At 52.7% G+C, this 17,984-nt stretch overlaps 1 protein-coding gene across 3 annotated transcripts in view; it reads right to left on the bottom strand.

Moving 5' to 3' along the window:
• FARP2 (FERM, ARH/RhoGEF and pleckstrin domain protein 2) overlaps positions 1-17,984 on the bottom strand; it is a 108,771-nt gene that overhangs the window by 12,518 nt on the left and 78,269 nt on the right. For all 3 annotated transcript variants that reach the window (XM_047721643.1, XM_047721645.1, XM_047721646.1), the window contains 6 exons: positions 11,412-11,590; positions 6,847-6,936; positions 6,334-6,467; positions 5,829-5,910; positions 2,978-3,215; positions 304-434 (listed from right to left, as the gene is read on the bottom strand). In XM_047721643.1, coding sequence (XP_047577599.1) covers positions 304-434; positions 2,978-3,215; positions 5,829-5,910; positions 6,334-6,467; positions 6,847-6,936; positions 11,412-11,590 — 854 coding nt within the window. The remainder of the gene's footprint in view (positions 1-303; positions 435-2,977; positions 3,216-5,828; positions 5,911-6,333; positions 6,468-6,846; positions 6,937-11,411; positions 11,591-17,984) is intronic.

The raw sequence follows: 17,984 nt of genomic DNA, 5'->3' as shown, positions 1-17,984 counted from the left end.
GTGGAATTTGAGAAACAAAACAAGTGAACAAAGGAAAAGAGGCAAACCAAGAAACAGACCCTGAACTATAGACAACACACCAACGGTCTCCAGAGGGGAGGCGGGTGGGGGGATGGGTGAAACAGGTGATGGGTCATCAGAGCGCGCTTCTCATGATGAGCCCTGAGTCATGTAGAGATGGGCTGAACCACTAGACCGTACACCTGAAACTTGGAGAACACTGTATGCAAACTACCCTGGAACTGAGGATGAAAACAAAACAATTAAACGACGATCTCAAAAAGCTTTCTCAAAGTCGCTCACCCTGCCAGGAGTGATAAGATTCTCTATGCCGACCAAGTCCCGCTGCAGCTCTGTCAGCTTCTGGAGGTTTTCCAGCCGGGCAAGGCTGTGCTGGAGAGTGGAGGTCACCTCTGTGATGGCCTGGAGGGCATCTGTGGGGAGAGACCTCTCAGTACAGGTGCCCAGGCAGGTGGGCATGGGTGGGAAACCTCCCCGCCTTAGTGACAGGAACTGGCATTTTAAAAGTTTTAATTCAGGGAATGTTCTACTCCCAACTCCTCACAGGACCGCCATCCACGGTTTTCAGCAGGTGGCGCAGCAGGTGGGGGTCCCTGCAGACGACCCAGAACTGGGACTTACTCAGCCCAAACTGATGACTAGCAGACACTCAAGCTCAGTAAAGGGAAAGAAAAATCTTGGTAAATAACACATTCTGGGCACAGTTATGTTCTTTTGGGAGAATTACCTACCGTAGTTCAAAGGCTAAATAATTTGCATCTTGGGGCGCCTGGGTGGCTCAATGGGTTAAGCCTCTGCCTTCAGCTCAGGTCATGATCTCAGGGTCCTGGGATCGAGCCCCATATCAGGCTCTGTGCTCGCAGGGAACCTGCTTCCTCTTCTCTCCCTGCCTGCCTCTCTGCCTACTTGTGATCTCTCTGTCAAATAAATAAAATCTTAAAAAAAAATAATTTGCATCTTTAAAACATTTGTACTTTTCTCCTTGACTGGGGGTGCTCATCTTACAGTTCCAGTCCAGACAGGAGGGTTCAGAATTAGAAAGGGAAACTCATTCACATGGAACACAGAGGCCAACACTGAGGGCGGTGTTCGTGGTCCTGACCAGGCTGCACTGTGATCAGCTTGCTGGAATTGCTCAGAGAGTCCGCTGTCTTCCCACCAGGACCCCCACTGACACCCTGATCACAGTGCCTGGTGGTCCCAAGAGGGGCCCCCTTGGCTCTGCCCCTGCAGGTTGGCTGCTCCCAGTGGGGTGAGCACGGCTTTAAGGGATAAAGTCAGGTAAGAAAGGACACGCTTTGGCAAGTTATTCCACCATAAATGATGTGTGTGACACAGTGTGACACAGCTGTAAGAGCCCCAGGGATGCTCCCACAGGGCCATAGGAAGATGTCCTGCCCCGAGGGCAGCTCTGCGCACATTCCTGAGCTCCCGCCCCATCCAGCTTTGCCATCCTTCAGGGCCCCACTCAAGTCTGGACACGAGGTTGGGTGGAGACTTGCTTTGCTCCACTTGTCCAGCGAGGGCAGCCTCACCTGTGTCTGCCTCAGACAGCACCCTGTGCCCCTCACTCAGCCACTGCACGTGCAAAGCGCGCAGGGCCAGTAGGCTCAGTGGCCACCTGGGCTCGGACCATCGCTGTACTGGCCCTGGAAGCTGCTGGAAGCCAGGGATGCAGTTCCGACCTGGGGTGGACTGAGGCCCCTTGGCACCCCCATGCCTGGGTCTCCACAGAACCACAGTGCGGTTGGCAGATTGTCAACACGCTTGGCACCAGGCCCCTGCCGGGCACCACTCTTGGGACACACTGACCAAAAGACAAAACAACAATGCATGGCCACCTCGGCTATCCCTGGACCTAAGGGAGACACTTTCGTCCAACAGGTTCCAGTTCGAGCTTCCCCTGAGGCCTGTGCGTGGGAGAGCAGGTGGGACAGGACCCCACTGAGCATGTCCCTCATTGGTGGCTCCCCTGGGGCTCTATGGACAGCCTCGACAGGCCCTGCAGCAAACCCACCTAGGTGGCTAGCTTAGCAACGCTCAGGCATGTTCACCGTTTCCACAGCACGTTCGGAAATGCGGCCTCACTGGGGTTCTGCGTCGGCTAGGCCCCGCCCAGGAGGAACCCCCTGGGGTCAAGAGGGTCGGGCCTTCTCCCTTGCTCTGGCCTCCAGCACCCCCATTCCCGGTCCCTCGACCGCCCCGAGCGCCCAGCACACGGCGGTGGGGCTTCAGACAGGCGCCGCACTTCAAGTTTCCCTCAAAAGGCCTGGAAGCATTTCTAACGATTTTTGTCCTTCCCCTTAGCAGAGAGAAAACACCTGCTTTCAGGATGCTGAGAAAGGAAGATGTCTTACAACCCATCTGAAAGCATCTTATCTACACCCCTTTAGGACCAGGGGAGACCAGTGAGAAGGAGAAGCTGAGACATTGCTCATCTTCCCGTGACAGCCGTACACTTACTTATAAAAACCTCCAGCACCAGACGGACACAACTAGAACCATCTGTAGGTTTCAGAGCTCAGGGTTTATGTTCCTTACTCTTTAACACAAAAAATGACCAAGTCCATCTAGATCAGAAACTTCTAACAGGCCATCCTGACCCAAATGGTCACTCTAGAGCCAAGGCTTGGAGGACAGAAACATCCCCGGCAGCAGGTCACTCTGAGAGTGGCCCTGCACCCCCAGTATGCCGGGTTGGGGGGGCCCTCAGAGCAAGAGTTGACCTTCCAAGGTGACAGGAGTCCCTCCCTACGCCACAGATGTGCAGCCCAAAGAGGCCGCCCCCCGTAGCTGCCCCCAACAAACTGCTGGAGCACAGCCTGTAGCAGAGACCGGTGCTGAGCACCCCGGGCCCAGCCAGGCTGACGCTGCACACCCTGTCCTCCCCACGGGCAGAGACCCCAGCCCTGAAGCCCCAGCGGCCCCTGCCTGCGCGGCTGGGCGCCCCGCTCACCGCGGCAGTCAGCGTGGTCGGGGTGTGCCGGCCCGTAGTGTGCGCACAGGCGGCCCAGCAGCAGGCGGTAGTGCAGCAGGCGCTGGATGGGCTTCAGCAGGAAGGCGTTGAGGGGCAGGTAGCAGACCTTCTGGAGCTCGAACTCTCTGTACACTGCCTCGAGCTTCTTCAAGCGTTTGGTGGCCTTTTCCAGTTCTGTCAGGACTTCATCATGCCTTTGGAAGCAGCTGGTGAACCCCTGTGGAGGCACAAGAGGGGGGCCCATTAGGATAGGAACTGTGGACAAGGGGGGCCGCCGGATGGCCTGCCCAGCGCGGGTGTCACCCACGAGCTGGAAGTCCCTGTGGGCAGAACAGGGAAGAAGAGCTCACTTGCAGCCAGGGACCACCTCGTGGGCTGGGGACACAGGGTTTCAGCTCCCTGCGGGACGGATGAAGGGCTGAGGCCAGAACCTGCTTCAAAGGACCCGGTGAGCGGCGCTTGGCGGAGGGAGGAAACCTCTTACCCTGGCTCTGCCCTTGCAGAGGCTGCAGGCGGCAGGGTGGGGGTTCGCCCCCATCACCCGAGATGGAATCATCACTGCCAACGTCTTCACAGCCCAAGTCCAAGAACACACGTGTATGGATTCTGAGTCTTAGATATTAAACCCAACCAGTCCCTCCTTAAAAACCTCCTGGAAGGTTTTAACAGGACATCAATTTGTTTTCCTAATATCACTAAACATAATGTTGGTGGTATGATAGCCTCAGGAAGATGGTGTGTAGTTTGATGTTTTGGGATAGATGGGAATGACTAACTTACCGCCTGGCTGAGAAAACCGAAACAAGGCTCCGGGTAAGAAAGGCGGCTCTGGGCAGGGCTACCTGAAGACACAGCTGAGGGACCCTGTGGGTCCCTCGGTCTCTAGGACTGGAACAGAGCCTATGCGTAAGTCGGGAGTCTGGCTGCATCAGGCAGAAGGGGCCACAGGCCTCGGCTGGAGGCAGCAGGCAGCCTGGTGAGTGGACATGAGGGCCTGGGGGCAAGTGGGATGGAGTCTCTGGGCAGGATGCCGCGAGGCCGCCCCAGGACGGACACCCAGTGGGGCAGGCCCGTCCCAGGTCTGTTTAGCCAGAGGAAGACTCCTGAACGGTGAAACCACAGCTGGCCTCGTTGTTTTCAACACCTGTGACAACTGGTCCTGATGAGAGGACATCTTGCTTCTGCCACGTTGCTGACCTTGAGGCATCCTCTTTGTACTTTCTTTGGCACTCTACCTGAGGGAGTCCTATCACCTCTGAGGGAAAACCCTGCATTATGAGCCAGCAGGTGTGTGGATACAACCCCCAACGCCGGCCTAGACAGGCTCTGCACATCCCACTGCAGGCTGCTGAGCTCAGCAAAGGAGGCAGCAGCTGCACACGGACTGGTCAGTGGGGGGCTGATGTCCCACTGCACCCTCGCGGGTGTCACCTGCGAAGACTTCCAGCTCGTAGGTGGAGTGGGTGCAGTAGGACATAGCAGGAAAAAACTGCTTTGAGGCGGACACTGTCCTGAAGTGAATGTAGTCCTGAGGGGACGCTGTACTGAGGGGGATGCTATCCTGAAGGATCCGCCCGCGTCAAGAGTGTCAGCCCATAGCACCTACACCTTCTCTTGCTGTCCTGTGGGGGAGGCCCCACTGAGGGAGCTCTGTCCCCACGGTTTGCAGTCTTAATGGGAATGCAGTCCTGAGAAGAAAGGTATCCTGTTGGGAACAGAAATCTGAGGGGAATGCTGAGCTGAAGGGAATGCTGTCCTGAAGGGGGCGCAGTCCTGGGGAGAAAACTGCTCTGAGGGGAACGCTGTCCTGAAGGGAATGCAGTCCCAAGAGGAATGTTGTACTGAGGGGGATGCGGTCCTGAGGAAAAACTGCTCTGAAGGGAATGTTCTGCAGGGAACTCTGTGCTGAGGGGAATGCTGTCCTGAGGGGGACACTGTGCTGAGGGGAACACTGTCCTGAAGGGAATGTTGTTCTTGGAAGAATACTGTCATGAGTGGAATGCTGTCTTTGGGGAAACGCTATTGGGACGGGGACCCTGTCCTTAGAAGAAAACGGTAAAACTGTGCTGAGGGGGACCCTGTACTGAGGAGAAAACTGCTCTAAAGGGAATGCTGACCGAGAGGGGATGCTATACTGGGGAGAAAACTGCTCTGAGGGGAATGCTGTCCTGAGGAAAAAACAGCTTTGAGGGGAACACTGTCCTGAAGGGAATGCAGTCCTGAGGGGACGCTGTACTGAGGGGGATGCTGTCCTGAAGGAATGCTGTCCTGAGGAGAAAACTGCTCTGAGAGGAATGCTACCCTGAGAAGAAAACTGCTCTGAGAGGAATGCTGTCCTGGAGGGAACTCTGTTCTGAGAGGAATTCTGTCCTCAGGGGAATGGTGTTCTGGAGGGAACTCTGTCCTGAGGGGAATGCTGTCCTGAAGGAAATGCTGTCCTAGGGAGAAAACTGCCCTGAGGGGAATGTGGTCCTGAAGGGAATGGAATAATGTCCTAAGGGAGAGCTATCCTGAAGGGAGTGCTATCCTGTTATCCTAGCTTCCTGAGGGAGAAACTGTCCTGAAGGGAATGTGGTCCTGAGGAGAACATTATTCTGAGGAGCATGTTGTCCTGGAGGGAACACTGTCCTGGGGGGATGCTGTCATGAGGAGAAAACTTCTCTGAGGGGAAAACTGTCTTAAAGGCAATGCTGTCCTGAGGGGAAAGCTGTCCTGGGGAGGAATGCTGCCCTGAGGAGGATGCTGTCCTGTGGGTGTCGCTGTCCTGGGGACAAGCTGAGGTTGCACTGTCAGTTGCTAGGGGTAGAGTCATCATAGCAACCCGCACTACCTTTAACTGATGCATGTTCCTGAGCAGGATGTCCCCGATTCGTTGATGACCGCCTGTGACATGGGTGTCAGAAGACCCTTCCCTGGAGTAGAAACAAACAAATATGGTCAAAACGTTGTTAAAGCTTGTGCACTCTACTCTGGTGGATGCTTCTGTGACTGGCTGTCCTAGTTAGAGGCAGAATGGCAGTGAGATGCTTGAGGTGGAAGGCCCATATTTGACAGAAACAGTTAACATTTGATCATTCTCTAAAAGATGGTAATAGGCAAAAAAAGGGATCATCTACTTTTAACTTACATCTTTCATTCTCCTTTCTGGAATAGGATGAATAAAAGTGGCTGTTATAAGTTTACCCCTCCCCCAAGTTTAAAAAATATACTTCAATGAAACAATGGTTCTTGTGAATTAGTTTCTGAAGCTGGGAAGTTCCTGAGAACAGGGACAGGGTAGAGCTGTCCCACGTGGGGGTCCAGTGCAGGGGCCGCCCGTGTGTGAAGAATGTTACCAGAGTGCCAGCCTCTGCTCCACCTCACGCAGGAAGCCTCTGTGGAACTCATAGATGGGGTCTATGTTGGAGAAGAGCAGGGTCATCAGATCTGCGGGCATGGCATCCTCCTTGACCACAGCACTGCGGAACCACTGCAGGAAGAGTCAGGGTGACCGAGGGACCTTGCCCTGAGGGTCTGAAGCCACAGGGACACCCAGCACTGACCCCAGAGTCCCCACTGGGACAGCCCAATCAGTACCACAGCTTATCCTCTCGGCTGACCACCCATTTTCACATTATAAGAAAACAATTCTGGGTGAAAAGCTTCAAATGGATACTCCTAGTTTTATAAAAACATTGGACGCAATATTCTGACCTTCAGTATGCTTTAAGGCAAATATATTTAACAGAACGTAAACATGTATGTCTCATGAAGGCCAAGAGCTCCTTCTCAGGAGGGATCGTCCAGCTCTGGTTAGATTTAGGAGGTATTAATGAAGACAAAGTAATAAAGGAACTTAGGTTTCATACCACAGTGAGAACTTCTAAATCCTTCAGGTATGTTCGTTCTGTAGCGAGAATCTCCTTGGCTATGAAATAGGCCTCATCTGCTGCCGTGCTCTGCAAGAAGCACAGAGCGCGTGAGCACGTGTCTGTCAGCCACGTCACTGAAGTTCACGGCTCACACTTCCTTCTGCTCCAGTTCACACTATCATGCGCTTTTCATCTATAAGTGTTGACCGGATTTCCTTCTGAGTAAAAATATAAACACAGTTGGATCTCCCTCACATGTTTTTCTCATTTTATGTTATTCCCTTTTTTTAAAAAAAAGATTTTATTTATTCATTCTGAGAGAGAGGCTGTGCACACACAAGGGGTGGGGCCGGGGTGTGGGGAGGCAGAGGGAGGAGACTCCCCGCTGAGCAGGGAGCCCGACACGGGGCTCGATTCCAGGACTCTGAGATTTCGACCTGAGCTGAAGGCAGACACTTAACCATGTGAGCTGCCCAGGCACCCCTATGGTGATCTTTCTGAGGAAAAAAAAAAATCACTGTTCAAATATCAACATCTATTATTGAAGCTTATTACTGGTTTTGTGATCAAATTATTGATCTGGTATCACTACCAGGGGTGTAGCTGGTGTAGACACATGCATGTGTATACATGCATATATGTGACTCTAAAAGATTAAGTCTAACTTCCAAATGTCATTAAAACTGCACGCACAGTGCTAACTGTGCCCTACGTTAGAGCACTGGGCCAGCTAGCACACTTGGATGGTGGGGCCAGAGACGGGCCAGCCCTAGGAATTCTCAGCTCTCCATCAGGGCCTCTGCCTGACGTTCAGATGCTGGCAGCCAAGTCAGGAGCAGGAACCTGGGCCCTGCCAGCCCCAGCTCTTGGCATGCCAGCAGGGGACAGGCATCATGCTGCACCTGGGAAGGCCTGTGTCTTGGCCCCACAGGACCCCTCCACAACCTGAACACCTCAGGGAGCTGCCTCTGTCAAAGTCCAGCTCAAAGGCCCCTCCTCTGTCCTTTCCCACCTGGTGGGGCGGCGGTTCTGTTCCATTCCTAGCGCGCTCCCCTGTAGCTCCTCTGCCAGGCAGAGAACCTTAGGGTTGACTGTCCCTGAGGCCACCATGCACACATCCACAGAGCACGGGCCAGTCCCAAATAGGCTCCCAAGACGTACCCAGGAAGAGAGGTCCCTGCCCTGGAGCTGACAGTTATGGAAGTAAAAGCAGAAGGGGTTGGGCTGGAGGCCCAGCGGTGCAGGGTAGCCACAGCCCCTAGCAGAGGAGACGGGGCAGCCTGGTAGTGGGAAACAGGCTGGAGGTCAAGGATGAGGGCAGGCACAAGAGATAAGCGAGCTGGTTACTGGTGGAGAAGGCAGGGGGGGTCCTCCAGGGTCTCTCAGAGCACAGTGGGTGCGCTGGGTCCCCAGGACAAGGCTGGCTGCCACACTGAGAGCAGCAGGGGAGGCTGGGGTTCGGCAGAAGGCCTCTGCACCATCTGGGCTCCACAGCCAGGCGGGACCCCAGACACAATCTCAAGGTCAATTCTGGTGTGGGTAGAGGTCCGAGGGACAGAGAAGGCAAGGGTGGACTGTTTTTAGGCCCAAACCAAAGGAAAAAGCTACTATCCCTAAGGTAGCAGGTTTGGGGAGGAAGGTCAAGGGGTCAGATTTGCGTGAGTCTGGGATGGACTTCAGTTGTCAGCTGGAAGTTGACAGGGGAGGCTGGGCTGGAGGCTGATATTTGGGGGCCCACATCTTCCCTGTGCCCCCAGCCCCCAGGTGAAGTTTACCAGAGGCTGCAGTGTTCTTGCAGTGGTGACACAGGCGCATTCCTCCTGTGTGCCCTGGAGACCACAGCTATGGCTGTGTCCCCTCCCCCATACCAGGAATATTCCATGTGACCCACTCTTCCCATAGAATCAACAGCCACTCTGTCCTAGTGGCCAGGTGAGCCTACTCTGTGTTCTCATGATGCTGGGGTCCTTCTAGCATCTTGGAGCACCCACCCCTGGTCCCTGGAGCTCTGTCCCTCTCCCCACAGAGTGACAATCCTTAAGCTCTCCAGTTCTTTCTTTTTAGGCTTTGTGCTATTAAAACACGACTTTTTCAAATCCCAATTCACTTTACAAAAGTCACATCTCCTCTGGAGTTTGGTGTGCCCAGCAAGCTCTCTGGGGTCAGAGCCAGCCCCAAGAGGCCCACATTCATGGTCAGGAGGCTCGAGGTCCCCATGATACTGCATGTCCATGAGTGCGCATGCATGGTCGGCAAGCCAGCTTCCTAACTGCAGTCCCCTCTACATGAGGTCCCCAGTGGCACCTCAGCCCTGAGTGTATCCTGCAGAAACAGGGTCACCCTGAGGTTCTAGACCCACTCGTCTCCTGTGGGGGGTGAGGTGCCCCGAGAGAAATGCTCAGAAACACAGCCACGGCAGTGTCACTGAGGAGCTCACAACCATGTCCCAGAGGCTCTCAGTTAGTGACAGGGGACACCAGGAGTGTAGTGGTCAGGCGTGCTCACGGATGGCCTATGTATCCAGGGCAAAGACAACCTCTTAGGGCACCTCTCAGGGGAGCTCCTCCCTGGGAGCCACCCGGCCGGCCGGCCAGGGAGTGAAGCGAGTTCCCTTGAGCTGGCGGCACTGTGGCCAGCAGCTGAGACCCATGCAGCACCTCAGCCTCCATACCGGCCGGCCATGGTTGGTCTTCACGGAGTCCTAGCAGAAAGAGGGGGACGTGGGACACACTGGTGCAGAGGATGCCAGGAGACCAGTGGGCATAGGCACTCCTGCCCAGGGGTTGGCACAAAGACGAACAGTAGATGTGCAAGGAAGGCCCACGGCACCAAGTTCCCCAAGCGGCCTGGCTTGCAGCAGGAACATGAAGCCTGCAGCTCTCAGGACTTGCTTGGGGGGCTGCCCTGGCCATCATCTGGGAGTCCACTGGCACCCACTGCCCCTTGGCTGCGCAGCCCCCAGCAGGTGGGTGGCATGCAGGGCTGGCAACCATGAGGCAGCACTGTTGGCAAGGAGAGGAAGCAGGGGCAGCTCTGGGTTGGGGGGCAGATCCTGGGGTCCCGGTGTGCAGGTGCAGCCCCCCAGCCTCCTGCTCCGAGGCCTGGTCTGGATGTGAATGCCATGGTCACCTACCATGACCCAGGTGGTGACTCTCTGGTGTTACAGTCATTGCCCTACAGAACCATCTAAAGGACTATTTTTTGTAGTACAGAAAGGTATAAGTTAACATTTCGTTTTTTTACACAGCTTTCTAGCCATTCTGTTTCTGCACTAAAGCAACAGTGAGCTAAACGGATGGACATTAGGTTTCAAAGTAAATAAAAACATCCTCAACCCAATCATCTTGCCACCAAAGAGAGTGTCCGAGGGACCATGTCTGCCCATCATGTGGAGGAGGATGGAGGCCTGAGGGGTGGTCCTGCAGGCCCTGCACATGGAGCTGGGGTTCTGGGACCCCCACTCTCGCTGGGCCACCTCACATGCCAGCATGCCTTCTGATTCAGGGTCTGCTCTCTTGGAAGTGGGGCCCAGGGAGGAGTGTGTGCTCAGAGGGCTCACCAGTCCTCTCATTGGTCTACCCCACCACTTGGAAGCTCATGTGTCCCACGCACAGTGGCCCATGGCTCGACTCGCTCTCTGGGCACTTCAGGATGGAACCCAAGGCATGACAAGGCATTCTTAGATGTCAGCTCTCCCACATGACAGGCGCTGTGAGGCAGGGTCCCACCCACTTATGGCCATCTTGCTCCTCAGGGATCACTCCCCACATTCAGGGGGACAGATATCCCCTGGGTTGCCACAGTCCATAGTCCATTATTTTAAGCATTCTCTTTCCCAAGCCTCCAAATGCCCAGCCTCTTTGTCCTTTCTTGTCCCTCCCACAGAGCTGCGTGCCCAGGCTGCCTTGTCTGTGTCGCCACCACTCAGGTGTGGGGCACAGGCCAGGAGAGTGGGAATGGCCACACGATGGGTGCCACCGTCTCTGGCCATCACCTCGTCTTCAAGCTCGGGTGCTCCCACCTGCCGGCCTCTCAGCGTGTGCCCTCACTCCTATCCCCGACAACAGAGAGAAACCTGTGGGCACCGCCTCAACTTCCTACTATAAACACACACCTCAAACATCCCTCCTCCCCAGCTACAACACTCCCCAGTGTGGACCCCACCCCCAACCCTCTTTCAGAACCCACTCACCCATGAGCCCAACAAGATGGGGTCCCTGGTCACCCTCCCTTAGTACCCAAGCCTTCTCCTCCCAAATACACAATTATTCAAGAGAGTGCTTAACAAGGGAGGGGAGGGCAGGAGGCTGAGGGCTCCCCAAAGCCTAGCCATTCCCTTACACCCCCACCCGAAACCCACAGGTGCCAGGAAGTGCTGTTAAATGAATAAGGGAGCCTGCTTTTGTGCAAAGATAGCTGAGATGTCCCAGGTGACATGTGGCTTTCAGGACAGATTTCACTGGGAGAGCCAGCACCCCCCACGCAGAACCTGCCCTGCCCGCTCCAGCTTCCCTGCAAACCAGGTCCACCAGCAGCAAGTTGTCTGCTGGGGCAGTGCCCACCTTGTGTTTCGGCTGCTCCTCGCTGTCCGTCCTGGCTCCGCCAGCGTGGCTAAGGACAGGGCTCAGGAGAGGGGACAAGCCCTGCCCAGCTGGGCCCAGGGTCACCTGAGATGCAGGGCTCAGGTTCAGTGGGCTCTTCCGAGTGGTGGGAGAAGGCTGAGGACTCTCCATGGAAAGGCCTGGAATTGAACGGGGCAGGGGATGGAGCAAGAAATGAGAAAGGGCTGCCACGCTGGCCAGACAGCAGTTGTCAGCAAGCTTTAGCCCACATTAGCTTAATGCTACCACCAGGCACCTTCTGGGAGGTGTGTAAACAAAGCCTCGGTCACATGTAGTTGTCGCTGTGACACAGTGAGATGCAAGTAGGTTGGCGGCTGGCCAATCCAGTTCCAGAGACCAACCGCCGGCGGTTCGGACACCCAGGGCTCAGCATGTCTAGGGGAGAATCTCCTCTGCTCCACACGAGATGGAACCGTGATAAAAATAAGCAGCACAAAGAGTTCTGAGCAGAAGGCGCCATCCGAGAGGGGCACCTTTCATGCATGCTCAACGAAAGGCAGACTGAGGAGGCTGCACACGAGGGCTGGGTGACAGCTGGGTGAACACATCTGTGCTCGAAGGACACACTTGTTACGAAAAAACTGCATCAATGGAAACTTCCCATACTGTTTTCTACTTTGGATTTTTCACAAACAAGGATGTCGTTTTGGTTTTCTTGAATCATACCACAAAACCAGTACTTTCTTCTTAAAACAAAGTTTGCTTTTGACTAAGCAGAAGCCAAAATTCTGGCCTAGTTCTAAGGCGGCTGCTGATGAGGCAGACTCTGCCACCCATTTCGTACTAAAGGGAGTCTCGTATCAAGAATTACATCTCAAAAGGTTATGTCTAATGTTTTCTACGGGACATCAGTAACTGTTCAATGTCAAGTCTTAAATATATCTTTATAGCAGAGTTTTATATATGAAATTAACCAACTTAGAAGCTATTTGTAACAGAAATTGACCTTAGGCTTATAATTGTACAGCCATTCCAACATCGCAGCTCCTGAGATTTCTGCCTGCCACTGAGTGCGCGAACACAGTAGTAACTGGCCCAGGACTCCCGGAGCCCCCCCTCCCACCCACTGCTGGCTTCAGAGCACGATACTCTTACACCCTAGTCACACTTCAAACTCAAGTCACCTACAGAGACAGTTTATAAAACCCAAACTTGGCTTCTTTGGCCTAAAACCTGTACATGGGCAGGCAGGCAGGTTAGCGCACAGGGGCTCCTTGGAGGACACCGCTGGGCCGAGCGCCAGCTCCCTGGGCGGGCACGGGCCCCCATGCCAGCCACCCCGCAGCCGGGCCAGCGGGCTGCAGGGAGGGTCCTTGTTTTCACATTGACAAATATGGAGCTCTGGAAGGCTGCAGTGAGCTGTCAGGGGTCCTGCCCAGAGGCTTCTGGGAGTGAGCTACCAATGCGATGATGACAGAATTTTCCTGTGGGATTTCTCACCATTACACCCTCACTGATAGTGCAAACCTGGACAATGTTGAGTATGAAATTATTAACAACCAGCTTATTAGAAGTTGCTTTTATTACACAGGTTAAGATATGCTAAACAACCTAAAATCACATGGAATTCCTTTGTTTCTCCAGACCACACAGAAGTGCGGAAGCCAAGGGCTCTGCTGGTCCCTGCAGTGTGGAGGACCCCCTGTGTGGGGAAGGGGCGGATTTCCAAAGATAAGCTACTTAGGATTCATACTCCAAAACCCTTTTGGTCCCGAATAGGCCCAGAATTGTGTAATGAGATACTTTTACACACGGAAAATTCAGAAAAAAGTTCAGAAGCTACTACCAACAGATCTTATTTTTCAATTGTACCAAAGTGTGAGAGCCTGTGTCTCACACTTACTGGTTATGAAAATAGGCTAAGCTCAGTGCTCCACTTTGTCCCCCAGTGCCTCACATAGCATGTCCCTTGAAGATGGGCAGTCCTACTGCAAGTTAATAGTGGACAGTTCCCTAAAAAGTGGCTATAGATTTGACTTTATATTTAAAGAATAGAAGATGGAGCTCGAGGAGGTGGTCCCCACGGAAGTGTCGGGAATGGGCTCTGGGGGCTGTGGGGCCCGGCAAACAGGGCAGGGTCAGGATACGCTCATTGGGCCATTGAATTAGAGAATGCAACTTCCGATAAATGGTCCCTTGGTGATGAACTTGTGAAAGGAGCTGCCCCTGCAGGAGAGACTGCTCATTTGGAAAAAAATATTGTGCTTCTAGGGAGGTTCAAAGTTGTCTTTGATATGATCACTGCAGACATCGACTCATAATTTAGTGAACAGATTAAAAAGTACCACAAACTGCCATTAAACATTTGTTTTTATTAAATCTGTCAGCTACAGCAAAACATTATAAATCACGTCTACTTCACATTACGTCAACCCAGATCCTACCAGACAAAGTAAAAGTGTGGGGAGATGAGCTTTCAAGCAAGCGGCACAGGCACGCAGCCCATCTGCACTCGAGGCTGGTTGGAGGGTGCACCCATGGCTCCAGGCCCGATCCTGTGTGGGTCAGCCTTAACACCACGTGTGTGAAGTTCCCTATGCACACGCTCCACCAGGAGAACACAGGCATGGGGCATGGCTCTGCAGGGTGCACGCCGGGAGAGGCAGAAGCCAGGGTGCTTGAGGCCGGCGGCTCTGCTCCATGTGCCGGTGGGTGTGCAAAGGCACTACCGTTAGAAACTCCCTGCCACAGGGAACCTCATCAACACTGACAGTGCACACCAGAATGCGGGTCTTAGGGTTTTTTTTTAAATGCTGAATGTCGTTTTAAATACCACAGAGTACATTTAGCCTTAACTGCCATGGAAAGAATCTTAAACATTTGTAAAAACAGACTCCTGTGTCCAAGGTCCTCCACCAAAAAATTGCAAGAATATTTTTCTGAATTACTAGAGGCCCTCCCATCGAATCCACTTAGACACGAGGGGGTGCTCTGCCGTTCCACTGCAGCATCAAGAATGACTGATTCCTTTACTTGTGCTCCAGGGACTTTTGGAAATTCTTCAATTTCCAGCATCAAATTATTTGAAACTGATAGATACAGACAGTAGTTACATTCTACTGAACTCCACATCCCTGCTGGAGGGGGACCACGCCATCCAACCTGTGGTTCAAGACAGGTCCTGTACTCAAAGGGGCAAGTTAGAAGGTTTGATCATCTTCAAGGACATACATTTAAAACTGTCAACAGTAAGTAACTCTGACAGGTGATTTTATTTTCAAAAATTTCTAAGTATTTGTTTTATAATTTTTGAAACATCATTTTAAAAAGCACAGTATTATCCTTCTGTGTTCCTCTTCACTTTATTCACCTATGTGGTGAAAGATCAATATCAGAATTAGAGCAAAACTTAAGCCTATTTTCATTCCATACCATTAAATTCTTTTTCAGAACTCTGTAAGAAACAATCTTGAAAATTCTGCCTGAGGTGGAAGGAGAATTGGCTTTGGTTTGGAAAATTCAGGCTCAAGTCTGAAGGTTAACAGGACAGTAGGAGTAAGATCCAGAAACCCCCTTTGGCTTGAACGATGGGTTGTTAATTTTGTAAGATGAAAAAACTAAACTGTACCAAGAACCCAAGTAAACGTGAGCTTAACAAGTTAGCAGAAAGTGAATTCTGGCTCCACTTTTGGACTAGGATGTTGCAAGTCCCTTTTACCCAAAATCTGGCTCAAAAATAAAAGCAGGAGGAAGAAAAATGGCTGGTATGCAGGAGTACAAACATCAGTTCCTCTCGCTGTTCTTGCAGGCCTCCTCTGCCTCATCTCTGCCACTTGACAAATGGCGGAGCAGGGTCTGACCTGTGCTGTACCCTTTCCATGGCGCTGGGGGGGGGCTCACCCATGGCCACACCCACAAGGCTGTGAGCAGGTGCCTGGCACACAGAGGTCTTGGGGTTTGAGTATGGCTGGGGTGACCCTAAGTTCAGAGGGTGATGTCAATACACATGGTGCCCCCAAGAAGCACTTTCAGTCTTTCCTTGTTAAGGAATAAACAAGACTCCTTGTTAAGGAAAATACGTGTTCTAGCCTACAACACAGTCACACTTTGGGGCATCTGTCCAGATCAGCACCTGCAGGTGTGGAGTCCCCTGCGTGTGGGTTCTATCAGAGGACACAGCTTGTCTACAGGTCTCTGACTGCCGGTGCAACAAGAGCAAGGTACCCCACACGAACTATCCCGAGAAACCAAAGAGCCTGCAGGTGATGCTTGTCAGGAAAGAAACGTAACCTGGGTTAACGTAATTAAAAAATAAGAGCCATACAGTTTTTACCCTTGTAACCAGTCAACCCAGAGATGGGGTGGAAAAAAGAAATGCTTTTGAGCAGTTTCTCGAAATCTGGTTTTGGGAATAAAATACCTCCTTGGGGAACCATTCATGTCACCAGTTCACCCCGAGTGGGGCCACCAGGCAGGGAGCAGGGCCCGTGTTGTCGTGGGAGGGAATGGGCATGCCCGTGATGCACTATATCCCCCAAGTGGGGAAGTGACCACCTGTGAAGGGTTCTGGGGAGTCTGTGCTGAGAGCGCCCTGCTCTGGAGTGCGGCAGGGCAAAGACACCAAGTCCAGGAGGAACACACTGCCAGCTGTGTCCTGCCCTGGGTGCTGGGCACCGTGAGCCCCCAGAGGAGACCAGCACCTGCTGCCAGGAGCGCCCAGAGAGGCCATGAGCCCTCCCCCACAAGGCTGGCTACAGCCACTGACCAGAAAGCGGGGCATATCCACCATGCTCCAAGGCCTGAGTGGGGCTGGGCAAGTGTGGAGGCAGCAAAAGCTTGCATTGCCCAAGTGGGAAACTCAAGTTCAGAACTGGGGTGAAGACCTGGTCAGAATGTGAGCAGCTGCTATGCTGTGGGTCAGAGTTTTTGTAGGGTAGACTCTAGCTGATGGGGTGGGAGGGAGAAGAAGGGGAACAGTGTTCTCACCTTCAGAATTAAGAAGCCAATAGCAAGTGTTCTGTGCGCCCTATGAGCTTAAGGACCCCGTGTTTGTCCCCAACACCGCGAACAGCGCCGTCATGGGCTACCACCTCAAGGGCATGGTGTTGAGCCAGAGGAACAGAACACGGCACCCGAGTCTGCATCTGCATGCTGGCCATGCCTGTCGGGCCCGAGGGGATAGCGCCGAGAGTGCGCAAACACTGTGAGAACGCACGGCGCCTTCCCCCAGTTGGCCTTCCACAGGGATGTCAGCATCCCTACCTGAAGTAAGACTGTCTGTGGAGCGTCATGGTGCCTACATGTTGCTCAGAAGCCTATGAAAGTGAAAGCGGCGTCAGCAAAGAGGTTGTGAAAACAATATGTGGCGGTTTCAGGGATTCATTTAATATGTGAGACAACCTTTAATATACGCAAATCAAAACTAAAAACAAAAAGAGGGAAAGGAAGCTAAAAGGTCCATATAAAAGTTCATAGTAAATCTTTCCTTATTTTATTGAATAAACAATTAAATTCTAAATTAGTACATGTCTGCAAATATGGCAATTTCAGTGGAAAACGAATCTTCTAAGTACCACAGACCAGGGAACATCACTGTTTTCTGTAGAGAATGAGTACGTCAAGTGCATAAGGAAGTCCTAGTTCCTTTGCTCCACAGCTCCTGAGGGAGGGCGGATGCTTTCAGGTAAAAGAGAGTGCCCCAGGTACCTCAGGCACCTGCACTCCTGCTGTAACTTCAGGACAAGGGCCAAAGCAGAACCCTGGCAGTGACCCCACGGCCCTGAACACACACACTACCAAACCCAATTGTAAGCACCGGAAAGAATGTTCACATTTCGTCTGTGACGTAATTGTTCTAGAAATGGGTGTCTTTGTTGATGTTCCACGAACCAGGAGGGAGTAAGCGTACCTTCGACCGTGATACAAACACATGGCCCACAGGGATATGACCCACGTGCTCAGAGCCGTCACGCGAGAGCTGCTCACGGCGACTCTTGCAGGGCTGCCCAGGGTGGGGGAGTTTGTCCCGAAAACCAAAGGACGACTACTTGGTGTGATTCAAAGCAGACTTTGTGAACAAGAAAGGGGAACGTCTTAGCCAACAGATTTAGAGGTTTCCCCCTCGACTGCTCGATGTCTTGTTTTTATTGTCCATCCATCTACTATTAGCACTATTTCAGAAATGTGTGTTGTCACAGGGATGAAAGAGGCAGCATGGGGATACAGTCACTGGGATTGTGAGGAGGTTGTGTGGGGACAGATGGCAGCCACACTCATGGGGAACTGAGCTCACGACCAGCCTTATGCAGGTGCTGTTGTACCCACAACACCAACGTACTATTGTGTGTTGATCACATGACGACACTGTGCTAACTGGAGTCCTAACCTAACTTCATACTAGAGAATTCCTCTGGAACACAGAAGAGGCATGTGTCCACACCTGTGATTTAAGAAGCGATGCAGTACACGCCATTACCTATTTGAGTGCAGTCACTCTTACTAAGCTGAAACTTTACTGTTACTAGACATTAGATACTCATATATTGGCTTACATAAAATACCTTAACTTTGGAA

Source organism: Lutra lutra, chromosome 3 (assembly GCF_902655055.1).
Source record: "Lutra lutra chromosome 3, mLutLut1.2, whole genome shotgun sequence".
Taxonomy (NCBI): Eukaryota; Metazoa; Chordata; class Mammalia; order Carnivora; family Mustelidae; genus Lutra; species Lutra lutra.
This window is presented reverse-complemented; position numbering and strand designations above follow the sequence as displayed.